The sequence below is a fragment of the Xiphophorus couchianus genome, chromosome 2, assembly GCF_001444195.1.
Source record: "Xiphophorus couchianus chromosome 2, X_couchianus-1.0, whole genome shotgun sequence".
Taxonomy (NCBI): domain Eukaryota; kingdom Metazoa; phylum Chordata; class Actinopteri; order Cyprinodontiformes; family Poeciliidae; genus Xiphophorus; species Xiphophorus couchianus.
The window spans coordinates 26959706-26985717 of NC_040229.1; the positions used below are offsets into that span (position 1 = coordinate 26959706).

The 26012-nt window shown below is 41.7% G+C and overlaps 2 protein-coding genes across 17 annotated transcripts in view; both read left to right on the forward strand.

Annotated features, from left to right (window-relative positions):
- The window catches only part of LOC114154305 (unconventional myosin-IXa-like), a 144472-nt gene extending 124542 nt beyond the window's left edge, over positions 1–19930 (forward strand). For 5 of the 16 annotated variants that reach the window (XM_028033283.1, XM_028033310.1, XM_028033350.1 and 2 more), the window contains 21 exons: positions 399–1517; positions 2667–2757; positions 2919–3122; positions 5359–5453; positions 5552–5655; positions 5757–5977; positions 6594–6710; positions 6848–7036; positions 7218–7265; positions 7814–7925; positions 8358–8419; positions 10186–10378; positions 11170–11298; positions 11763–11868; positions 11983–12114; positions 12478–12601; positions 13759–13812; positions 15670–15690; positions 15994–16199; positions 16288–16430; positions 17207–19930. In XM_028033283.1, coding sequence (XP_027889084.1) covers positions 399–1517; positions 2667–2757; positions 2919–3122; positions 5359–5453; positions 5552–5655; positions 5757–5977; positions 6594–6710; positions 6848–7036; positions 7218–7265; positions 7814–7925; positions 8358–8419; positions 10186–10378; positions 11170–11298; positions 11763–11868; positions 11983–12114; positions 12478–12601; positions 13759–13812; positions 15670–15690; positions 15994–16199; positions 16288–16430; positions 17207–17595 — 3859 coding nt within the window. In that variant the 3' untranslated portion in view covers positions 17596–19930. The remainder of the gene's footprint in view (positions 1–398; positions 1518–2666; positions 2758–2918; positions 3123–5358; positions 5454–5551; positions 5656–5756; positions 5978–6593; positions 6711–6847; positions 7037–7217; positions 7266–7813; positions 7926–8357; positions 8420–10185; positions 10379–11169; positions 11299–11762; positions 11869–11982; positions 12115–12477; positions 12602–13758; positions 13813–15669; positions 15691–15993; positions 16200–16287; positions 16431–17206) is intronic. The other 11 variants (XM_028033368.1, XM_028033405.1, XM_028033378.1 and 8 more) reach the window with 9 other exon arrangements.
- A 981-nt stretch (positions 19931–20911) lies between these two features.
- Positions 20912–24101, forward strand: LOC114150388 (DNA polymerase III PolC-type-like). Its single transcript, XM_028026769.1, has 3 exons — positions 20912–21233; positions 21349–21397; positions 23174–24101. The coding sequence occupies exons 2-3, from the start codon at positions 21349–21351 to the stop codon at positions 23716–23718; spliced, it is 594 nt and encodes a 197-aa protein (XP_027882570.1). The 5' UTR covers positions 20912–21233; the 3' UTR covers positions 23719–24101.
- Positions 24102–26012: the final 1911 nt, after the last annotated feature.

Consider the following 26012-nt stretch of genomic DNA (forward strand, 5'->3'; position numbering starts at 1 on the left):
TTTTATGCATTTCTCAATTTTAAACGGGGTTCAGAAAATGTACCCCATTGTACACCGAGCACTAATGCTTGGTGTACAAACCACATTTTTAATAGCATTTCACAAGTTTAAAGCATAATTGAAATGTATTGAAGTAAGTTCCAAATGTTTCAGCAAGACCCCAAACTTTACATGAAATTCACTCGAATGATCAGTGAATGTCAGCTCCGACAATAACTCTTAATAATCAGTTGAGCAACTGAATGTTAAAGAAAGACATCTTTCTTGCTAGATCCATTTAAAAAGTTTTACTTGCTGCCCCCACATGGCCAAGAACAGTATTGTTTGACTTAAGGTTTCTGTCTTCTGAAAGCTCTTGAGAGAGATGTTTCTGATGCTTAGCTTCAAACCACCTCCAGGTTTAAACTCCTAAGGGAGCAAAGTGAAAGGCTCAGCAGACGGCCGAGGCCTGACACAGGGACGGATGTGGGGAACCTGGAGGACTTGGTCCCATCAGGACTGGACGTTTCTGTTAGCGCAGACTCTTCCGAGGAACTTGATCCCACCAAGACGGACCGAGATGATGACTCGGAGCGATCCAGGAGCACGGACGAGATGAGCCACAAGAGCCGGTCGAAGCGGGAGAGCAGGCGCATGAGAGAACTGGAGCAGGCCCAGTTCAGCTTGGAGCTCCTCAAAGTCCGAACCACCAGCATTGGGGGTTCTCTCCTAGAAGACGCCACCGCTGACAGCAGCCTCGCTCAGACGGATGACCGTCATCAAAGACTCTCGCCACAGGGATCCCTGGCTAGTCACGGCAGTTTTGAGATGCTCAGCGTGGACGAAATGGAGACGGAAGGAAGACCTCTGGAAATTCTCCGAGATTCAAACCACAATGAGAAACCAGTGAAGGAGCTGAGGCCAGAGGGACCAAGGGCGACGTTTTACATCCCTTCGGACCAGAGTCCAGTTAATAAACCCAACCTGGGAAGTCCTTCGAGATCCGTCAAAGATAGAAAGGAGTCGGTTTCCCGAAGGCCTGTGGTGGTGTTGATCAGCATGCAGAAAGAGAGTCCTGTGGAGGAGGGGGAGCTGCTGGCAGCTCACACCCTAGAAGGGGCTTCTCAAACGGGACCCTTTGACTCCTCTACAGCACCCAGTGAAGGTGTAGGTGCACCCACACACAAGGAGCAACCCACTGAAGTCTTCCCCCACGCGAAGAGAGATGTAGCTGGGGCAGAGAAGCCCTCAAAGCTTCCAACTCAAGCACTACGAGAAGAGAACCCAGAGGAACCAGCACTTTGTCCCCCAAAGGTGGACGTCCAGATCGGCCAAAAGTCCAGTGTGTCCACTGTTCTTCCAGGTAAGCAGGAAAGGAAGACAGTCCGTCCTGCACAGGAGGCTCCCAGCCCGATACTGGACACCAAACCGCCAAAAGCCCAGAAGAAGAGCTCCGCTCAGACTGTGATCGTGAACATGGTGGAGAAACCGTCCAGCACTGTGTTCTCCCCACCCAGACGCAAGCTGCCTTTCTCCAAGTGAGTAAAAGTTGAGCACCGAACACACACCACCTGCTGACACCGTCTCCTTAAACTTTCTGACAGTTAGTTACATTACAGCCGCGAACTTCAATGCGACTGTGTAAGGATTGGATGTGAAGTAGTATGTATTTGGGAGGTTTAAGAAAAGTCCATGTGTTTTATAGAAATTTTACAAGATTGTGAAATGCGACACGCTTAGTTGTGGTACCAGCTAAGTGTTGCGACACTAATCCTAAATATTAGTTCTGCTTGCGTTAAAGCACTATGGTGTTCAGCAGAATCTAATGCTAAGTCCTAATTTCAGCCATCGTGAGACCTACCATGTTCAATGATAATATTATACTCTCTACATGGTCAAATTTGTTCCTGCGCATTACTTGTGCTTTAGGAAATGATTCTTTGGTTCAGACCTTCCACTCATGGTTTCAGTTTTATGGCTGTTGAGTATTGCTAACCGTGTTTCTAATATTGCCTTATTTACCACAGCAGGGCTTCAGAACTGAAACAAAAGCGAGAGAGAGGAGATGAGGAGAGGAAAAGGAACTGATACGTAGGCAGACTTCACCCCCTTCAAAATAAGAGATGAATATAAATGCCTAACTACTTGAAGAGTACATAACCAAGCTTCAACATACATGTCAAACTTTATTCAACTGAAAATTTACAAAGCAAACAAGTAAACTAGCGCTTGGGAATTTCATTTAGGGGAAGATAAACGTTTTTAAAGTTAGAAATCACATTAAATTGCTAAATGCAAAATTAGCTCTGCTTTTAGTGGATAATGCTGTGGCTGCCACTATAAAAAACAACAACAATAAGATTCATTGAATTCATGGTATAATATAGCAAAATGTTCAATGGGTGGGGACATTATTCTGATTTATATCGGAAATGTAACTGAATAATCACAAAACACTCGTGTAAGAGCATTAGATCTAGGATGTTAAAGTGAGAACTGTGCTCTATGCTGGATTCAAAAGTAACATTTTGAAATGTTGGAAGAAGAAATTTCTTCCCAGGTTTATATGTTTTTTCCACTCTCGCTAAGGCCTGGCTAATAAAACAAGCCAACATGTCTGGCAGTGATCGAAGGAACAACACTGGAGTCTTTGTGTCCAACCTCCTGAAACGTGTCTGTTGTTGCAGGTCGGATAAGGATTTGGTGAACCAGGAGAGATCTCTCTCTCTTTCTATGCACAGAGACAACTCTAAATCTGCTGGATCCAGAAACAGAGAGGTGAGAAACGTCAACATGCAACTTCCTCAACGTACCACCTGCATGCGCGCAGTTCAGTTTGTGTTTTCACCTCATAAAAGGAATATATGTCCAGTCATCAGCTGCATTACACAAGTACAGCTATATAGAGTGTTGATCTTGTTGCTGTGGTTACCTGGTAGCAGGTGAGCCGCCCCGGCCCCAAAAAGAAAGCCCGAATGTCCCGGACGCGCTCCGACTTCCTGACCCGCTGTAACTCGGAGGGGGCCACCCAGTCGGACGACGACGACGAATACTACATCCCCGCACACTCCTGCACGCTGCCCCTCTCCCTGTCTCCCTCACGAGCCCACCCCAACACCGACTGTCACAGTGACTCCGAGATGGTAAAAATACCAGATCTCCAGGGGTCCCTGGACCGCCAAACGAACTTCCTGTCCACTTTGCTCCCCCTCACCCCGCCTTCTTCCACCCTTTTTCTTTTCCTCGGGTGGATCTGATCACACACGGCGACGGGGGCGGAGCTCATTTAACAATGCTAACCCCACTTTCACCACCACCTTCAGCACAAAACAGCTGTTTCTGCACTAGTCTGAACATAATTCACGTATATTTCCGCTCACCAGCGAAGGTGAAGAAGTCTATCGCCTTCTGCAGCGCATGGTCTTGCACATACCTGGAGAGCCAGGTTGTCTCCAGACATCACTGCCTTCCTCATCTTTCACCTCTTCTACTTCTTTAGAGGGATACACCAACAGTAGGGGTGTTACACACCGTGGTGAAATGATCTGGATGTAAATTTGTTTTCTTCCTGTTTGTTTCTTAGTTCATATTGGTAAATGAAGGAAAATAAAGTAACACGTTACATTAACAAAGGTTCTCTATCTGTTTTGGAAAAATTGTTGGAAAGAACTAAAAATGTCAGAGTTACCTGATCTCTGGGGGTCCCTTGGCTTCCAAAAGAGGCCAATTAGGAACACTCTGCCGGAGTTAGAAGATCGTGTGACAGATCGTAATGAAACACGTTGTCCTCTCAAATTGTGACTTGCTGCGATGGATCTGTCCTGACGGCACATCAGCATGCGTCACATGTCCTACTGCATGCCACACACATCTCCTGCATGCTGATAACTGAGAGAAAACTTCAAACAAAGCGACGTCTCACTGATAAATTCATCTCCTAACCCAATATTAGCCAAGCGTTGGCTTCCGGTTCTGTCAGTGCCTCTGTTAGCACATTACTGTTGATGTCTTCTACTAATAGATGCAACTTTTCTCATGGTATAACCACAAACTCTAAGATATTTCATTGAGATTTCATGTGATAGACCAACACAAAGCAGTGTGTTACTGTGAAGTGGGAATAAAATTTTTAAAGATGTGATGGGTATGTATTCAGGCCCCTTCACTCTGACACCCCAAAAATCTAGTGCAACCAAGAAGATAAATCTGTCATTGTACCAACGTACAATGTGTGGTAGTACAACAAAATTGTTCTGTTGACTCACGTAACAGAGGAATACAGTGACCAAAACACATAGGCACGTAATAAATTAGAGTGCCTCAATAGTTAAATCTAAAAAAAACCACAAAACTGTTTTTTACCGAAGATTTATCTCATTTTCTGTATCTGCCACCAGAGGGCAGCAGCTCAAGCATTACACCCAGAAGTGTCTTGGGTATGAACAGTGTAACTCCTGAACAGATTACAGTTTATCACAGTACCAGCATATTTAACTAAGAACTGTGAGACATGTTAACAGGTAAAGGCTAAACAATACAAAAGTAACAAATTTGCTCCAGAAAAACGATTATCATTTGTGCTTATGGGCACCAAGATGGGCAGCAACAGTTCTGCTGATCAGTCAGACTTTCACCAAATAAAGTCAACCATCACTTTGGTCTTATAGGTGATAATGACAGTGTTTGATCCCAGCCCAACCATGGTGGGTTCGTCTGTAAACTGGACGACGGCGTTGTCAAGATGGCTGCTTTACCCGGTTATAGGTGTGCAGAAGTCACTTAATCAGTTAATAGTTTAATTTAAGTATAAATCTAGCTTTGATGGGCCAACACTTGGTGATGCAACTGTTTAAGACCTTGTTAATTCCACTCTGAATGAAAAAAACTATAAACATAGGGGTTGGTTGAGGAGGATCCTGCTTTATTACAATCAAGCAATAACAGAAAACCCTGTAGTCCATCCATCCATCCATCCATCCATCCATCCATCTTCTTCCGCTTATCTGTGGTCGGACAACCCTGTAGTGCCTAGCTCAAAAGTTTATTTAACAGAATCCACATGGCTAGTGAGCTAAAGTACTAGCTCACTAGCTAGTAGGATTTTTCAACAGGAATAGGAAAGCTGGACGGAATTGATAGAAGATGGGTGGAGCTAAATACACATCTACTTCATGATTACGCACTACTTTATGTTGGGTCTTATTATTTCAAACAATCCTAATATGATTCACTTTTTCCTTGGGATTGATGCGGCAAAAGAAACACGTTCCTGGAGAGTCTCTGTAAACTTCTACAGCATCCTGGACAAATCTGACGCCTTCCAGGGCGACTGAGGGAAAGTTTGTTGTGTTTTCTGACATCTTTTTTTCTGCCTTGCAGTCTCATAAAGAGCAGAAGAAGATCCATAAGACCATGTCATCAGGAGACCTGGGCAAAGTGGAAATCCTCAGGAAATCTTCCAGTCAGGATGGAAGGTAGGATTTATAGTTTTTTTCAATTACATATTCAAAAAAACAAGCCTCTCAACATGAGTTTTTCACTTTTTGTCATGGATATCTGACATCAATTTCAGCAGAATGAGAGGTAAGATGCGTTTCTGGAGCAAGACGAAACACAGCGAGAAAAAACTGTCGAGGGAGAAGCAAACCAGCAGGAGTGAGGCTGGTGAGACGCATGGTAACAACAGGAAAAAATACACAATTTATATACACACACACACACACACAGTAAATCTTAAGATCACTGGTGGTGAATTTCCATGATTTTTGCTCTGCTAGAAAGGGCATCTCCTCCGCGGAGTCCAGACTTGGAAGTGGTTCCTTCGCGGGAGACCCGGGATACTAAGGAGAACAAGGAGCCCTCTCCAAAGATGAAGCGGCGCCGCAGCTTAAAGATCAGCAGCATCGCCGTGGAACCGGCCCAGTGGCAGAACGACTCGCTGCACATCCTCACCTCGGCCCACGACTACCGCACCATGAACGAATTTCTCATGAAGAAGGTCAGTACTGATTATCCTGTCATGCACTTTACACAAACAGCTGAGCTTATTGAAATCTAGCAAGCCTAGCACCCAGTGGCGCTACCTAAAAGCTTAGCAAAGCGCTAGTCATCAACATTAGTTCCGCTAGCGCTAAAGCACTACACCAAAACAATATTTAGCAGAAGTAACGATAATGTGCTAATTTCAAATCAAGTGATATCTTTCTTTGAAACTCTCAGGCTCCGGCTTGTTTTTGATCAAATATTTTACATGTCCTCTGATGCCCTTAGATATTGTATTCATGTTTGTATCTTGGAAAAATCTCTGAAAAATAACTTGGTGAAAGCTAAGTTCTCTAAATATCTTCAAAGTTAGCAAAAGCGATAAATGATCAAATTAGCTCGGCTGTTAGTGAGTTAGCGGTAGTGTGCCCTCTAGCACCAATCAGAACTTTTTGCCAATTTTCAACCTCAATTTTTTCACACTTTGATTTATGGTCATTGGAGCCCAGATTGTAACACATACAATGTGATTAATTAAATAGGTGTTGTGAAGGTTTAACAACAAATAGCCATGTTGTCATATTAATAAATCCCTCAAAATATTCTTGAGTCAAACAAGTTTGTTTCCACAGATTGCTGACTTGGACTCAGAAGATAGTAAAAAGGACACTATGGTAGATGTTGTCTTCAAGAAAGCACTGAAGGAGTTCAGGATCAACATCTTCAACTCATACTCCACCGCTCTTGCTGTACGTCTTCACCTTTTGTATTTATCATCCAATTCTACAATTGTTGACTTGCTACATGTAGCATTGAACATGTTTAAAAGTAATACTAGGTTTCTTTTCCTGAATCTCTTTTTTTATTATTTTTTTGTTCCTATCAGATGGATGACGGGAGGAGTATCCGCTACAAGGACCTGCACGCGCTGTTCGAGCACATCCTGGAGAAGACCATGCGTCTGGAGCAGAGGGACTGGAGTGAGTCGCCGGTGAAGGTGTGGGTCAACACCTTCAAGGTTTTCCTGGACGAATTCATGACCGAGTACAAACCCATGGAGGGAACCATCGGCAGGGTATGAAAGACGAAAACCAGACGGTTAACATCCTTTCACGCTAGTTGGACTTCAGTTTTCAGACAAGTTATGTCTGTAATTTGAGAATTTAATGTTACGTTTGGTGAACTAATGCTGTGCTTAAAGTTTAGTAAATGTATAAAATGCACAAGGTAACTTATTTTTCTCTGTTTCCTGTTAGACTCTAAAGCGTGAACGCAAAAAATCCAGGAAGAAGGAAACTGACATTGTAAGTTTAAAATATTCCCAGATACACAGATCCTTCCTTCCTATACTCATCAGGATCTACAGTAACAGTCTGAAGAAAATTGGATAGTATGAGTTACGACAACATTTAATTTTCCTTTGGGTTTAATGAAGTATTTTTACATTTGAATTTTGAAAACAAATGTGTACTACAACATTCAAAATTTTATTTGCAAACAATGTTAAAACAATACAACTTTTCCTCCCACTTCACATTTTTGCATCACTTTATGTTGTTCCGTTTCATAGTAAAACACTGAAGTTTCTAATGTCAACACATCTATTAAAGCTAGCTAGAAAGAGAAATGTATCTAAAAAGATAAATAAAAAGCTAGCTAGAAAGTTAACTAGAAACCTTCTAGTTAATTAGCTAACTAGCTTTGTAGTTAGCCAGCTGGCTAGTTAAATTTCTAGCTAATTAGAAAGCTAGCTTTCTAGTTATCTTTCTAGCTAGCTATTCTGTCAATATCAAGCTAATCCTCAAAAACGTTCTTTGTGTGATCTGACTAATGGGTCTGCTGCCCCCTGCAGGTGGAAGAGCACAATGGGCACATCTTTAAGTCCACTCAGTACAGCATCCCCACCTACTGCGAGTACTGCTCCTCCCTGATCTGGATGATGGACCGAGCCTGCGTTTGCAAATGTAAGGATGCAAACCTTTCGAAAATGTCATATGGAAAACATGATCAATTGACCCAAAGATGATATTAAGTTAAAGAACAAAGATACAGAATGCACAACTACAGACTACAGTCTTTCCCAGACTTTCCCATCATTGTGTGTAGCTTGTGTTTCCACCACTCCAACACACTCTCTGTGCACACTGTTTCCCACTAAACCAACACACTTTCCATATGTGTGCCTGAGTGTCGGCAAAATTTGATTACACCTCCCTCTCCCTTCATAAATCCATCTTCTATCTAGTTAGAAAGCTTTCTTCTCAGCGGCGCTGAGAGAGCCACCTCTCCGGCTGCCTCGACTCTTCACCCCATTCTTAGTTTGTTTTTCTTTTTCTTTTTTTGGTTGGGCTGGAGTTGTTGCTGCGTTGATAGCATTTTTTGTTTTCGGTCTACAGTGTGCCGCTACGCCTGCCACAGGAAGTGCTGCTCCAAGATGACCACCAAGTGCAGTAAAAAGGTACGTTTGATCCAGATTTTTTATTTTTTATGTTTTTTCAGATGCTGCGGTGTTCGATCGACTGTTTCTTTAAGAATAAAGGATGGAAAATATTTCAGTCAAAGCATGATGATATAGTTTATCTTCTAGCTCCATGGAGGCAAATTAAAAAACGAGATGCTGATAGATATTTTCCTCTTTCATCCAGTTTTAGAGTATGTTACAACCAGGAAGTCACTTCTAATTTCAGAACTTGAAAGAAATTCTACATTTGCAAAGAAAAAATTCATAAAATATTCATACTCGTTAAAGATATCACTTTTTGTCACATTATAATGACAAACCTCACCATGGTTTAAAGGGAAGGTAGTGCATATTTGTGTAGTACAAGTAAAATGATGTAAATAAATACAAATCCATCTAAATGCTCTGAAAAATCACATTTTGCTGCAATGCACTTCCAAATCAAGAGATGGAAAGTTTTACTGGAAAATGAGAATCAGTGAATATCATTTTTGAAGTGTTACTGTTCTTAATTGGATTTAAGTCTGAATATTGAATTGTAACAAAAATAGTTTGATCTACACCATTTTAGTCTTTGTCTTGGTCGCTGGTTTTTATTAGCCTATTTTTGTCCCAGGACTTCCTGTGCTTAGCTTTTTCTTATGTACCAGGACTTCGACGTGTAATTTTTAATTAATTACATGGATTTTAATGTAATTAAAATCTTTTAACATTTAAAGACCTGGAACCTTTGTATTGTGTTGCTGGTACACCCACAAATCTGACGCACAAGCGACATCCATAACAACAACAATGGACAACAAACCCTCTTCTCTTGGCCCACTCAGGGTTTATTTTTGCTTCAAAAAACGATCTGATTGTTCGCTAGAAAAAACTACTGTTCAAGTTGTGCTAAAACCAGTTAGCCTGACAGTGAAGCTAAAATAGCATCTCAGTGCTAAACATTTTGCATCAGCACAGACGTCCCAAACGCTAATGTTAGCATCCACATTTCTAAAGAGGTTCCTTGAATGATCAGGCGTTCCTGAAACATTTTAAAACTGAATGGGTAGAATAGCACTTTGCACCAATTTGATGGTTAAATAACAGATTAAAAACAATAAATATATTTGCTGTTGAGCCCATAGTGTCTAGTTATTCAAAGATTTAGCAGCAAGAAGGGTTTTTGAATTGAAAATTTTGCTTATTTTGTCAGCTAAAATGTGATTAGCTGCAGATGTTTAACCCATTGAGAAGCTGTTTTATAACCTGAATCTGCGACTTAAACCCTGACCTGTCTGTCTGCTGTGTTTCTTGGTCTTGACGATGCAAACCCTCGAAGCCTTCCCAGAACAGCTGCTTTCATACTAAGATTGGGTTTCGCCCAGATGGACTCGATTTACAAATTAGGAGACTTCACTATAAAAAAAAATGTCTGCACTGGATATTACATTTAGTTGCATTAAGATGTTTGAACACTTTCAGATTTTAGCTGGAAAAAACAAACTAAAGGAATGAATCATTTTATTTCTGTTTCTGAGTGATGCACTGTCTGAACTCTGAAATATAAAGTACTGGCCTGCATAAACCTGCCTATTTAGACTCTTTCTGTAATGTAACAAAAACCCACGCAGTACGAAACTAAATATGTCTCCTACTTTCAGGGATCGTTGCTGTAAACAAGCGAAATGGCCCAACCCTGATTCACACATGTTCTGGTTTGGCTGCCATTTTTATCCTGCTTATTTGTTTGTGTGTGTGTGTGTGTGTGTGTGTGCGTGTAGTACGACCCAGAGCTGTCGTCTCGTCAGTTTGGGGTGGAGTTGTCTCGTCTGACCAGTGATGAGCGTGCCGTTCCCCAGCTGGTGGAGAAACTCATCAACTACATCGAGATGCACGGCCTCTACACTGAGGGAATCTACAGGAAGTCGGGCTCCACCAATAAGATCAAAGAACTCCGGCAGGGCCTGGACACAGGTGAGAGCGTTGCCATGTTCTCAGCTGAGAGAATGTCGATGACATCCAGCTCTCTGTTGAAGTTTTCCATGTCTTCTCAACACCTCATCGATATTCACAACACTGATTATTACTTACATTTTTACTAGTTTTTAGATGTGCGGTATAAAAGCCCATCTAGGGACAAGTGCTGCGAATTAGCTGTTGCTGTAAGCACTGTGACGCAAACATGGGACTGCTGTTCTGTTCAGTTTGTATCAATGTGTGTCTGTCCCGATCCAAATGAACTTAAATTAAATTAAAATGGATAATTTAGTCTTCATCCTGCAGCTACAACCTCCACACCGAAGAGTGTTGTCAGAAAAAGGATCAGATTTTTAGATTTTAAGATCCCCAATCACAGTCAATAAAACAGAAAATCCATAAATAATAGTCATCTGTGGATTTCTTTTTTTTCTCCCCTCTAGGGGGTCTTTTGTGGGCTCTAGTGTCCCTTATATGAAAGTAGGCTGACAGGAAAGGAGAGGGGGGAAGACATACGGCAGATATCGCCGGGTCCGGGAATTGAACCCGCGACAGCCGTGTCAAGGACTCAAGGCCCCCAAACATGTGTTGCGCTAACCCCTACGCCACCACAGCATGCCCGTCATCTGTGGATTTCTAATACAAAACTAATCCTGCCTTTCTGCTCCCAGTCTTTTCTGACTGAATAGCTACGATTACAAAGGTCTTCCATGTTTGCTAGCTAATCTGCTAGTTATTCCTCACGCTCAGTGGGAGTTCATGCAACCAAACTTCTCCTGTTGCTCCAGATGTGAGCAGCGTCATTCTGGACGACTACAACATCCATGTCATTGCCAGCGTTCTCAAACAGTGGCTCCGCGACCTGCCCAGCCCCCTCATGACCTTTGAACTGTATGAAGAGTTTCTCAGAGCCATGGGTAAGCTTTTTAGCGCTTTATTTTCTGCATAAAGGCTCCACCTGTAGCCGTCGGTTTACCTTTATGATGCTTCAATAGGTGATGGCGTTCAGACAGACTGGGAAGATCTGGATTTTATTAAAGTTTTTTGAGTCTGGATACTTATGGAAAACCGTTCATATGCTCAGAATTCATTTCCTGTTCTGTAACCATCCATCCATCCATCCATTGTGAATCAATGCATCCATCAATCTGTCAGCCTTCACATCTCCTTTCATCTATCTTTCTATCTTACAGTCTGTCTGTCCATCCAGAACTATAGAAATATGTGCCACAAATTCCTCCATGTTTTTGTGTTCATTCCTCCATGTTGACTGAAAAAGACTGGAACCTCTGGAAACCTGAAGCTGAAAAACTGGAGTTTTGACATAACGTGATGTGTAGGAAGCTGGTTTGAGCTCCTGATGTTGGCTTTGTGTTTCCAGGCCAACCGGACAAGCGGGAGGTGATCCAAGGCGTGTACTCTGTCATCGACCAGCTCAGCCGGACACACCTCAGCACCCTGGAGCGCCTCATCTTCCACCTGGTCAGGTAGGGGATGAGACCCAAAAACGACACGGTTCAGTTCTTTGTGTTTGTTCAGTGCTGTATTCCTGAAGTCTGAATTGCACTTTCAGCGTGTGTTTTTACTGTGTTGTGCTGCAGGATTTCCCTGCAGGAGGAGACCAACAGGATGTCCGTCAACGCTCTCGCCATCGTCTTTGCTCCCTGCATCCTCCGTTGTCCGGACACCATTGACCCGCTGCAGAGTGTCCAGGACATCAGCAAAACCACAGCGTACGTCTCGCTCTGGCTCCAAAGTCCTCTGGATTCACAAACACCTGCAAGGGTCTTTCAGCTGACTTGCATGAAAGCTGTTCCTGTTTTTCCCACATGGATTATTACTCAAAACTAACTTTTCAACATTGGCTTCTAAATAATAATTTTAAAAAACAACTTTGCCTCTCAAATAAGCTCTAAAGGTGCAGGAAGTCTACTAGGATTGGAACTTTGTTCCATCTGTGTTGTTTATCTTGTTTACTGGTAGTGCAAATGACTTTCTGTCCATTTTCATTTTTCCCCTTTCTCTTCTGCTCCACCACTTTGACCTCGGTTTCTATCCGAATGAATCGGATCTTCATTGTTTTCTTCCGTCTGCAGGTGTGTGGAGCTGATCATCAACGAGCAGATGAGCAAGTACAAAGCTCGTCTGAAGGACATCAGCAGTCTGGAGTTTGCAGAGAGCAAAGCCAAGAGCAGGCTGACCCACATCAGGAGGTCCCTGGTAAGACTGGCCTCATGAGTTTCAGACCTGTTGAGATCAATATTGCAGTGTAGATGACCACCATGAGGCGTCATGTTTGCCGTTTCTGGACCTGTCCTCCCCACTCATCATTTAAGCAGAAGCAGTGTTTTGCTCAATGAGCAGCTGGCATGGTTTCCAACTCAGCCATGGCAGGAGTTCATTTACATCTTCATCCAAACTGTTTAAAAAAAAAAAAAACATTTTTAAACACGTGTGTAAATATGTCTTTATATGTAGACAAATGATACCCATCTTAAGATCTAACAACCCCAAAGAAGAAAATAAACATGTTGGAAGGAAGTGCTAACCTGTGAGGAGCATATTGTGGGATTGGAGTCCCTTGTAAAGTCTTCACCACAATTTGAACTTTTTCAACACAATCTGATGAAAAATTGTGAAACTGAAGGAAAAGGATATTTGTTGGGAAGTGACAAATTGTGAAAAGGTTCAAGGGTTATGACTATTTTACTTTCACATCAAGACAAATTCCTAATCAGTAAACGGTTGATCTTTCTTTCTGCCTAGTTTAGATTTTAGTTGACGTAGGCCCTCTCTTCCTCCGCACCACACATCACTCCATATGCTGACACTGTCACTTCTCAAAGCACTCATCCGGGGTTCGACACCTGACCTTGAGACCTTTCCTGCACATATTACCCTCTTCTCTCCCTGCCCAATTCCTGACTATTGTCATTAGTGCCACTAAAATAATAGATGTATGATTTTAAGAAAATCTTCTATCCAATGGACCTACAAGGTAAAAAGTAGTAGAAACGACCTCTCAATGTTTGATGAATTGAATTAATTTCATGTGCTCCTAAAGCAACGAGTTGGGTTTTTATTGATCTCTCAAACATTATTGGGGAAAATGAGACCTGCAGATCAGGAGATTTTTGAGCTGAATGATTACGCCATTAGATATATATATATATATATATATATATATATATATATATATATATATATATATATATATATATATATATATAAACCTTCTAATTTCAGATAAACCTAAAGTCTACCTTTCTTCTTACCCTTTAATTGACCAAAGCCATTCTGATGTGACTACCATCAGCGATCCCTAACCCTGATCTGTCCTCCTTCCTTCCTCCATCTCCCCATCCCTCCCCCTCCAGAAACCTGTACTAATTGCTGTTAGGTTTATGAGCATTACCCGCTCTACCACCCCGGTATGTATGCCCCGCCCACATCATGTGCCTGCCCACCACTAGTCCTGTCCTGTCAGTCTATTCGCTCCCATACTGTCTGTTGATGTCCATTGACAGCTGTTCTCTGTTAAGTGGCTGATTTTTTTTTTTTTTTTTTTTGTCTGTTTAGATATTTTTGCTCCTTGTGTTTAGGTTGACAGGTGGTACGCTGCAGCCCTAAAATAATAGTCTAAAATAATATGAATGAATGACATTAAACAATGTTACTTAACACTGACCTAATATGAAGCCGTCCCAATGGTCATTCAAACTCGTGTTTGTTGACATAAAAGCCGAAAACTCAAAGTTGGAGTAGGCATATTAAACCAGTGGACTTGAGAAGACCTGAATGAAAACATGTTGAAAGGTCCAAGATCCACAGGTTAATGAGATCTTTTACACTAGATCCACCCAGGTTTTTGTTGCCAAATATCTCAATCTTAGACGCATCTAATCAAAAGCCTATGACTCCTGGTAAAGATCTAGCATAGCTTGGCTCTTAGCATGGTGGCAAGGTTGACATTGTTGTCGAGTGTAGAGAGCAGTTGCCAAAAGAAACAGTTCTCTGTGTTTTGTCATACAAACGGACATTTGTGGATTACTGAATAGAAGTTAAAAGAAAGCCAACAAAATGCATCAGTAAATTGATTCAAAGGAATTGCCATGGCTACCAATAATTACACACTAATAATTTCACAGGTACAATTACTCAAGACGTACTCAAAGTCAAGTCAAAGATTGAATTTTTCTTCACCATTAAAGATGACATGCAATCTCCCATACTTTACCCAAAGACAAACAGTCAATGTGTGGTCACGGGATTGCGGGACGCTCGTCTTCACAAACACCTTTCACACACGTTGCATTCCACTTGAGCGACACCCATCCAGCTTTAGCATTCTACAGATCCCTGAGTATTTAGGTGGCAAAACGGTCACATCTTTCCGCAGACAGCCTCCTCCATGGACAACTTGGCAATTTTCATCCAGGAGTTTGTAGCCATTTGACAATCTTTGTAGGCAATTCAAATTCTTCATCACGTCTGATAAGCGTACCTCAATTGTATTCATGTCACCTGTGAACACACACACAAAAAAATGAATAGCAGAAGTGGACTAGCTGCAGCTAGTCAACAGTGCTGTCTGAGCAAATTTCTGCATTAAACATGGCAACAAATGTCTGACCAACTCAACACCTCACACAGAGCTCTGTACGAAATAGTTCAAAACTAGCTTGAGCCAGGCCTGGAGTCAAGAAAGGGAGGACAAGATGAGCCAATTTTGGTCATTTACATCAATGAGGGCCGATTTTGACACTTTGGAAGAAGTGTCGAAAGTGAGAGTCTTGGTGAGCAGAAGATTCTCACCCACATTCTGCTCCATCCTCTCCTTTTGCATTTAAATTTAAGTGTGAGACTATGCTAACGCAGTAACACCTGATATTACTTTGCTACTACACATCTTTACCAGGGTTGGGGTTAATTGTTGGGTGCAAGTAGCTAGCATTAGTAGCTACAAGCTAAATACTGTAAATATTTGAAATCGAAACCGTTAAGTAACTTTTGGACCTAACCTAGTTTTTGGAAGGACTGTCAAACTGAGCTCAGACTATTAGTTGTTTTTTTTAGCATTAGCATTAATTTCCTGAAACTAGGCCTTACGGCTGCTAAATGTTGTAGGTGGGGAACACGGCAGCGGTTTAGGAATCAGCCAACTTGTTGCGTTGCCATGTAGCTGTGTGTGTTTGCTGCGTTCGCTCAGAAGGAGCATCAGTCTGACTGGGTTAGCTCCACTGATCGCTCTGCTTTCTGTTTCCGCCACACAACGTGCTAACATGCAGCCTAGCACAGCTACGTTTAAGGTAATTCATACACGCGTGTGTGTTTATGATGAAGTGCTTGTGTGTGTGCTGCAGCAGCGCTCCTAGATTTTAGCAGTGATGGTGTTAAGTGTGGTCAGTGTGTCTATATTGTCACCATGTGGTCAAAAACTGTAAGCTGAGCTTAGAGCAACTCAAACCGTCTCCTCTGCTTTAGGAGAGGTGACAAAACGGTCACATCTGACCAACGTCTTTGTTGAAAGACGTTGGTCAGGCTAAACCTTTACGCCACTGTGGTTTTTGTTTGTGTGTGTGTGTGTGTGTGTGTCGTTTAAACTTTAACAGAACAAAGTTCGTGTTCGGCAAAGCGGCTCCCACATCCCCTCGCCCCCTCTGAGCCCTAAAGCAGAAGGAGACGGAGTGGGAGGAGCAGGAGGAGGAGGAGGAGAGGAGGCAGCAGGAGAAACGGAGATCAATGAGCAGCAGCAGCAGGCCATGCAGCAGGAGGAGCGGATCCTCACGGAGCAGATCGAGAGTTTGCAGAAAGAGAAGTACGCCGACATGCCAAATGAAGTCTGAGTAAGGCTCCAGAGCGAGGAACCATGAAGCCAATTCTTTGCTGCGTTTTTGTGCTCCCAGGGAGGAGCTGACGTACGAGATGTTGGTGTTGGAACCACGCGCGTCCGACGATGAAACGCCTGAATCGGAGGCCTCCATCGGCACAGCGGACAGCTCTGAAAACATCACCATGGAGATGGAAGGAGCCACATCCGACCCCTCTGGTGCGTGAGTTTGTGTGTTATACACTGATACAGACTTCAGAATAGGCGTAAGGGGGCAATAACTTAGGGCGCAATTTCTTGGGGCATATATTTGAATTACATTTTTTTGCAATGAATGCGTGTTTTAATGTCTTTGTATTTTCTATAAGAGCCTATTGCAGGTGAAGTATGCTCATATTTTGGGATTCTCTGAATATAAATAATACTTAAGCACATATTGGCCAAGGGACGTATTAAACCTACTATCATCAGTTCATACCTACTTAAGTAAAGTACTACCTATTGATGTGCTGTAATTTGCATTAGCAAAATAATTTCTTTTCAGTTCATAGGGCACCAAAACCGTTTTGATTTAGGCTACAGAAACATGAGTGGAGATCGAGACTCAGAGCTGAACTCTGAGGAGAACACGTGTCTATGGAAAGAACTGTAAATGGTAAATGGACTGAACCTCTACAGAGGTTTTTCCAATCATTTTGGCCGCTCACAGCACTTTTTACACTGGAGTCACATTCAATCACTGATATTCTACTGGTCAGATCATCTTCTGTTAGCGTCACCAACTGGTTTAGGTCTCATCTCTCTGGCTCCTCTCAACAAAATGTCAATTTTACTCATCACTGGTGTCCCACAAGGTTCCTTTCTGAGTTCCTTCCTGTTCATCACATTCAATATAAAATGTCATTAAAACGTCATTACATGAGCAATGGACGTATGTCATTGTTCGGTCCAGGTCTATGCGTCTTTTATCAATTCCTCTGCTCTGTCCTCATCAGAACGCGGGACATATCGATCGAGGAAGTCCGAGGCGAAGACCAGACGGACTCTGCGTCGTCAGCCGGACTCTCAGGACTCGGTCGACTCCACCTCTACCGCCTCCTCCTCCTACCAGCCCTCTTCCTCCCTCTCCTCCATAGCCTCTGGTTCCCCGTCCCCCCACTACCGCTTCCGTTCGTCCTCCTCCGGGCCCCTGCTCACCTCCTGCAGCCTGGGGGCCCCGCTGGCGGAACCGGAGGACGGCCAAAGGACCGGAAAGACTCGCCTCAGGCTCAGACTGAGCCGCAGCTCGCCGCGCGACTCCTCTGGAAGCCATCAGAGGGAGTCGGATTTTGGCCCGGGCCCACAGCAGCTGGTTCTGTACAGCAATAACGAGTTTATGGTGTGATGACGAAGTAGGTGACGAAGACTGGCTGCTGCTGGTTTCTGAAGGGAATTATGGGAAGGTTGCAGGTTAGTGCGGACGCCCTCCTCTTTGCCCAATCCCCATCACCCTCTGACCCAGTCGAAGCTGAGCGAATTGGGGGAGCGACAATGCGGAGGGACATTGTGGCAAACGGTCAAGAGAAGTGGACTTGATTATCTGTGCGGACCAATGTGAAGTTAGGACATCTCAGTACTTTATGGCCCCTGCAGGTGTACCAGGGGTCGCTTAAAGGAACAACGAGAGGGGGAAGAAAAGATACTGTTGTGGGTGGCGGTGTTACTTTAAAAGAAATTCCTGCAAAGCCAAATCTTACAACGCCCCATCTTTATTTTTCAGCATGTGGGCAGGTGGGTAAAGCCACCGAGAAGAAATGTAGCCATACTGACTGAACTGGTGGAACCAGCGCCAAGCTAAGTGTGCTTTTCACGTTTACACAGGACACAACAGCCAAGAGGCTGCACGCTTTTCCTCCACTTCTGTCCTTACATCCCTTAGAACAGACTGTCAAAACTGTATTATTATTATTATTATTATTATTATTATTATTATTATTATGTTACAGAGGACGTAAATGTACATAGAGAGAGAGAGTCCAGTGCTGCTCCCGGTTGTTCCTGATCTGTGTCCTTTTATTTTTTTCTCGTAAAGTGAAGTGTCAGAAATTCAGGTTCCACTTTTTGTTTCTGTTCTGATTCCGCTCGCGTTGCGGCCATTTTTCCCGGAGCCGGTTTGGGAAGAGGCGACGTTCTGAATGTCAATATAGAGCGTCGATTGGCCGGCCGGCAGGAAGTGTGTGTTTTTGTACTTGCCTTTTTGTTTTCAGCACAGGTTTAATTTGGAAACATCAGTGTTACTGCATCAGGACTTGAATATGTCTTTTTTCTTGTTAACTGTACGATATTGCTGTATCATAGGTGTTTATTGATATCAAAGATGTCATGTTTTGTTATTATTGGTTTGTTATGATGAAAGCCATTTTTTCTCTCTCTCTCTTTGTTTCTGTTCAACACATCTCCTTCACTTCTCTGCATATGTAGCCTCTCTTACCCCTCATCTTATACACTAGGATTACTCTCGCAATCACACTAACTGAGGACGGGGGATGAGGGGCGTCTATGGCCTCGCGCTTATTGACACACTTTAACCGTCCATTATCTCCTCTGAGCCACTCAAACTGCTCCGCTCTTTCCCGTCATAACCGTAGCTCTTCTCTAACTCTTCTCTCCGGGTTCTCGCTGTGAAACGTAGCATTTAATCTGCCTGCTAACCAAAACAAGTAGCGACTAATCCCACCCGGTTAGCCACGTGCGTGCGTACTCTTCCTCACCTCCTCTGTCCGTACCATGACGTCATCTCGCTCACTCCCTCAGTGTTGATCAGCTGACCGGCCTCAGCGGTACGTCGCGAAAGCCTTCGCGCCCCTCGAGCTTTTTCTGTCGCCGTACGGCCACCAGACTGCAGTGCGTTTTGTCCGAGCGAAGATTGTTTGAACGAGATTTTATGTCTCATTTTGTGTTTGATTTGTGGAACCGAAAATAAAATCCATCCGGGTTCGTGCTCGTGTTGCAGGCAAAATCTGAAAACGTTGAAGGGGTGCGAGCACTTTAGCAAGGCACTGTAATTGTTTCTTTAAAAAAAAAAAAAAAAAATGTTATAAAATACATGAACTGTAAACCTGTAAGGATTAAAAGAAAAAGTGAATCTGCTTCTGGAAGTGAGCTGAAAGAACAAAACAGCTCCTCGGTCAGTTATCTGCACAGTAATATTTGTGGTGTGTTTCCATATGACATTCTGGAAAAAAAAAAAAAAAACTAAAACAAACAAAAAAAAAGATTTAAAAAAGGTAAAAGTGAATGTAACTGTCGCTGGAAGGCATGCCTCGCTTTCAGTCGTTGTTTTGTTCCTCTTTTATACACAGTGTATGTACTATTTATGATCATGGCATTGCGATGTACATTAGTTGGAAAAGAGTCTGTTATAAATAGGATATATTATCCTTTCATTACCAATTATTAATCATGGCAACGTTTTTCTACCCCCGCCCCCAACAGGCCACACCCGGTTCTGTCTTTTTGTTTGTTTTGTTTTTTGTTTTTTTTGCGCAGGGAAAACGGTGAAAAAAAGAAGTGTTGCAAAAAAAAAAAGTGGACATAGTTAAGTATAAATAAGGTGCAATTTGTGTTTTCTTTTTTTTAAATGATTTAAACATCTTTATTGCTGTAAGGAAAAAACAACCTTATGGGGGAAAATTTCATCTGCTTATTAAAAAAAAAGGCAAAACAAATGCAGCCAACCATAAGTGAGTGGTGTGATTTCTTGGCACAGCCGGTTGCATTAGTTTGCTGCTAATGCAGTCTATTGTTAGCGCAGACACTGCAGTTAAAAACTCCTCCATTACTTAGCGTTGATTCAAACGTCAGCGTCTTCCAGCTTGACCGTCACTTATTCATTGACCTCTGACTAATACCTGCAGCCGCATCTAATCATATACACTTTGAGTTATTTATGGCGTCCTTATCAGACTGAGATGTATTAATTTGAGCGTGTAGATTAACCAGTAGGCAACATCTTTAAAACTGTTAACCCCTCCAGCACATCCTCCAGGTTATTGTTGTATTTCAGACCACATTAAATTGCCATACTGAGGTTATAGTTAGTCTTCACACAGTGTAGCTGTGTGTAATATTTTTCTTTTACCTCAGATTTTAGAAGTAAAATCTAAAGGACAAACCTGTCAGGGTCCAATAAAACATAGTATAGTAAATGCATACATTTGAATGTTCATACTAAATTAAGTCATTTTACTCATTTGATTTATTTAGCATTTAGAAAAATAAATGAATAAATAAGTTGTTTGTAATTAACGCATAAAGTATTTCTTAAACAACAACAACAACAACAAAAAAGCAATTAGATCTCTTCTAACACCATCAAGCATGTCAAAGTAAATTTTTCTCTGACGCAGCTAAGATGAGCTGTTCACAATACAACCCATTTAAACATGTGAGCTTTGGCGCCCCCTGCCGGACGAGAGGTGGAAATAACAGATTAAACCAAAAACCTTCAGCTGAACTCTTAAATTCAACTAGAACTTGTTAGCAATATAAAGTAGCTAACAGGTTAATAATTACAATAAAATTAACCCAAAAAAAAACAAGACCTCCAATATAGAAACATACAATTTATTTATAGTTTAATATTTTTTCATTATTATAGTTTGTTAAATCTACCGAATCTGCGTCGCGTGCGCTCCATACAAGGACTCGCTTTCCGGTCTCGCGCCCGGCGGCGGCCGAAATGAAAGTAAGCGAAGAGCATCGAAACTTCCCGTTTCACACAAAGTCAAATGTGTTTGTTGTTCCGCATCTACGGCCTGTTGTGACAGGTAAGCAGACCGGCGGAACCGAGTCAGAATCGGTGGCTGACTGACGGACTTTTGCATGACGAAGAAGAAACGATACAGACTTGATGTGTTTCTCTTCAACTAAAATGAAAGTGGAGCTCGGATTTGTTTCCAAATGAGCTGCTATAAACGAGGCTCCTCGCTCCTACCGGCGTCACAACGCCCACTGCTCAGCTGAGGAAGAACCAGACATAAGGTGAGATTTATTCACTCATGTTCTAGTTGCTGGAAGTCCATCTGGTAAAGTTCGCTGATTAAATTTTTTTCAACCTGTGTTTCTTTAAATGACGGTTTAATTGATTTTATTCTAGATGGCTGACAAAATCATCGTTTTCTTTGACCTGGAGGCCACTGGATTAGGTAATCTTACCCACACACCCAGTTTATACGCAACACGTAAATCACTGTTTGTCAGTACTAATTCATATATGTGATAATTGTTTTACCTTATTATTATTAAATTATGTTTTTGTTTGCTTTTTGTTTGGTTTGAATAAAAAAAAAACCCAACCAATATCAAAACTACTTTTTCAAGAAAAATGTATAATACGATGACGTGCTTATTTTAAACAGAAGACAATTTCTGCTTTTGTTAAATAAACTGTTGTTATCGTTATGTTTCTAATCCTATCTAATTCAGCTTCTGAACTGCAAGTGGAATAGATTAGTACTAGAAGTTGAATGAAAGGAACTAGAGTCGTTTTAAATAATAATAATAAGCAATTGAACTCAAACTGTGCACTGGATTTTTGCTTATTAAACCAAACAGCTGGCACAAATGCTAATAGGTATAAATTAAAATAAAAACAGACCAAAATGCCATTTATGGATACAAATGTTTTTATATGCTGTTTTTTAAAATCTTTTGTAAAATGTTGAGCATAAATATGCTTTTAGTATTTTTGTTGTTGACTGAATTCTGAGGAGAGGATCTCTGTCCCAACTATTCCAAAATATTCCATATTTCAGATCATTTTAGCAGGTTTCAAGATGTCACTTTAAAACATTTCCTTGCTAACCAACTTCATCCCTTCATATTTGTTTATTTGAAGACAAAGTATAAAAAGGTTTCCTCTTAGCTCAGGTGGGAAGAAACCGAGGTGCGGATCAGGGAACAGCTAGGTTTCTGTTCTGTTTCCCTCCCACTCAGACCTCGATCTCCACCAGAGAGAGGAACGGGGAAATTAAGTTTGATTTATTAGTCAGAGCAGGGTGGAGCGGCAACGTGTCTCTACAAAAGAGTAACCTCAACATCACGAAGCAAGAAAGATGCTACTTATCCTCTCAGTTTGGCACATAAAGGTGTGGAGTAAAAAAAACAAAAAAAACAACAAAAAACACATTAGAGAAAGAATAAACACTTGTTCTTTGAGTCTGGTGAACCTGGGAGTCAGATGGCGACCAGACAAACCTTCACAAATAATTCTCAAACCAACTTATTCAAATATATGTATATGTTTCCTTATTCGGGTGAACGGCATGATGAGTGAAGATGGTGATGTCAGCAAAAACAGGAGCAAGATAATAACAGGAACAAAGTAACAATATAACAATAAATAATACTAATCAAAGGACACTAAATGGAAATACACGAAGAACAACATGCTAGAATAATAAGAAACTAAAGTAAATACAGAGGGAAAAGCCTCTATGGCAAGGCCTTTCGAGCAATAATTAATGCAGTTTGTATGGCAAGAACAAACAGACCCTGTTTTCAGGTAAAAGATGAGATAATACTGTTGAAGTGCCATGGGTTTGTTGAGATCACATAGTAAGAAGAAATCTGTTTTACAGACCATAACAGTATTAAGAGACTTATCACTTTATTATGTTTTATTTAGATTTTATTTTACATATTTATTTCGTCAATATTATTTTTCATGTCGGTGTTAATGTCTTGAGGCCGGTCAGTGACTCCATGACACTTTAGTTTGACCCGTCAGGATTGGATTAAGAACCAGTTTTGTTCTATATAATTTCTCTCCAGTAAATCTATTGATCTGTAAATGTCTGGTCTATTTAAAAAAATATCACTTGTTTCTGTCCCATATTTGTATGTCATTTAAATGAAATGAAACATTTTTGCTGTCGTCATCAGAGGATTTTTAACCTGCGTTTATTTTTGTCTTTGTTCAGATACTTCACGGTGTGACATCATCCAACTGGCCGCTGTCTGTGAGGAGAGGGTCTTCAATAAATACACTGTCCCTCAGCAAAACCTGACCGAGAGCGCTACAGAGGTCACAGGCTTCAGAGTGCAGTCGGGTCGCCTGTTTCGCCGCGATTCTCCCGTGGAAACCGTCCCAATCCATGACCTTCTGACCTCCTTCATCGACTTCCTGCGCTCCTTCCGACGCCCCGTAGTGCTGGCGGCCCACAGTGTGATGCGTTTCGATGCGCCTGTGCTCACCAGAGTGATGAAGAAATATGACCTGTTCCTTCAGTTCCAGCAGGTGGTGTCGGGCTTCCTGGACACCTTCTTGCTTAGCAAGAGACTCTTCCCGGGCATTAGTGGCTATTCACAGGTGTCTTTGGTCAGGAACTTTCTGGGAAAGTCCTACGATGCTCATAATGCAGAGGAGGACGCCAAGATGCTGCAGGAGCTCTATAACGTGTGGAGACCTGACCAGTCTAGGGTCATGGCAAATACTTTTAAAGTAAATGAAAAGTACTCTTACTAAAGGAAAAAGTCTAATAACATCCCCTGAAAACGAACCGATATATCAACAGAAACAAAACAGTTCTGAGTGAGGATAAATGTGGTTTCTTTTTTTGTCATCATGCACCTCTAAATCAATGGAAATATTAATAAACAATGAAGTAAGACAACTGGAAAGCCTTTTATCCTATGTAGTCCTGTAGCTGTGTGCTCTGTTGTTTCTGTGAGAAGTACGGCTCAGTTTATTTGTACGAACCATTAAAACTTCATTTTCTGTACATTCCTAAAACCTCTTATCGTAGACCTACCAAATCATAGAAGTCATAGAGATTTTATGTATGTACTGAAAATGGGTCTCCAGCTTGACTTGTAAAAGAAAATACAAATATTCTGTCGAGTGTTTCAGTGGCTGTGCGTTGTCTACACTCGAAGGAGCAGGACCAGACTTCAGATTTCACTCCGTTCTTTTTCTATTTGACAAGTTGCACAGGTACAGCAGGTGATATAGGTGTAACACATTATTCAGATGAAAAATCTGATTCAACGATACATTTATGTTTTCCTCCCAAAACTAAAAATGTCCAAAGTGTGCATTTAATAGTCTATTTAGTGCGCTTACTGACAGTCCTTTTCCTCACAGTTCAAGTGCCTTTGTGTAAATCCCGTCTGTCTTGCTTGCAGTAAACCAGCTGACTGGTTTACTGTATTGTGGAGATGCATGCAGGGTGTGTGTCTGCAAGTCCCATGGCAATCAATCAATCAATCAGTCAAATTTTATAGCACATTTCAGCAGCAAGGCATTTCAAAGAGCTTTACATCATAACAAACACAAAAACACAAAGTCATGCAACATAGAATCAATAATCAAAACATGACATTAAGTCAATGCCATCGTTAAATTCGTAATTGATTAGGTTTCAAATCCAACGCTAAGCAGTTGGGTTTTAGTCGAGATTTAAAGGCACTCGGTGTTTCAACTGTTTTACAGTTTTCTGGACGTTTGTTCCAGATTTGTGGTGCTTAGAAGCTGAATGTATGTATGTACCTCGTTTGGTTCTGGTTCTGGGAATGCAGAGCAGAACCAGAAGACCTGAAGGGTCTGGAAGGTTGATACAACAATCCAGCCAGAAAGCTACGGCTCTCATTTCTTGACTTCTTTAGCAGTTATCACTAACCTGCCGGTTAGTGCAGGCGAGAGGCTTGGCAGTTCTCTTCAGGTGAGTGGACCAGAGATTTGGTTTGTGACTTCTTCTCTGAGCAGGTCTGAACCTGCTCAGAGAAGATCTTCTTCTTTGAAATGTTCACTGTAATTATGACAAGGAGCGTCACATTCGATGGTGTGACCATGATTATTAAACATGGCAAAACGTTTTTTTTTGCCAACAGGCCACACCCGGTTCTGTTTTTTTTCTTTAAAAAAAATCAATCATTCATAAGACAAACCTGCCAGGATTCAATCAAAGTATAAAAAAATACGTATTTTTGTATGTACTTACTGAACTACATTAAATATAATTTTACTCATCTGGTTTATTCTCCAATATTTAAAAAATTAACACAAAAGTTATTTGAAATTAGCGCATAAAGTCTTTCTTAAAAGTAGAAGACAAGCAACAGGCACGTTCAGATGGGGGGGTAAAAGGGGGCTTGAGCCCTTGCCGCTTTTATCCTTGATGCCACCTAGTGGCCTTTTAGAGTTGTTTTTTTAAAGAATATTTTTTCAATTTTTTATTTGTAGGCCTGCTTGTGCCCCTCAGCAATAACATTTAGCTAAATATAATCATTTAGCAAAATAAACTCAGTCTAATAATGACTCTCAGAGCCTCCATGTTGTTCAGACTCCGGGTCCATGGTGAGGAGGAGGATCTGTGTCCTCTAACTATCAAATTATGGGCAAGAATAATTTTTCATGCTCTGGTTTGTGAATAAAAATGTAGGTCTGATGTTGACGTTAGAAAAACTGTTTCTATTTATATTTTCATAATCATCCTTGCAAAGCGGGACAAAACCCGCCTCGCAACTAAACACAGAAATGCTTCAGCTGCAGAGAAAACTTCTGACTTTAACTTTATCATTCTGCTAAAAGTCCGGTTCGCTACAGGCAGTCTGAGTCGGTCCCACCGACAGAAAGAATATCTGTCTTTATATCAGACGTCCTGATATAAGACACGGTACTGCGACTGTCAAAGCGACGCAGATCAAAGCTCCAGTACCACCCAGTACCACCTGGTACCACCTGCTCTCTGTTCGCTCTGCTTCTCCTTAATGTTTCCACCAGGCAGGTTAAAGTCTCTGCTGACGGGATCTGGGCTGGAG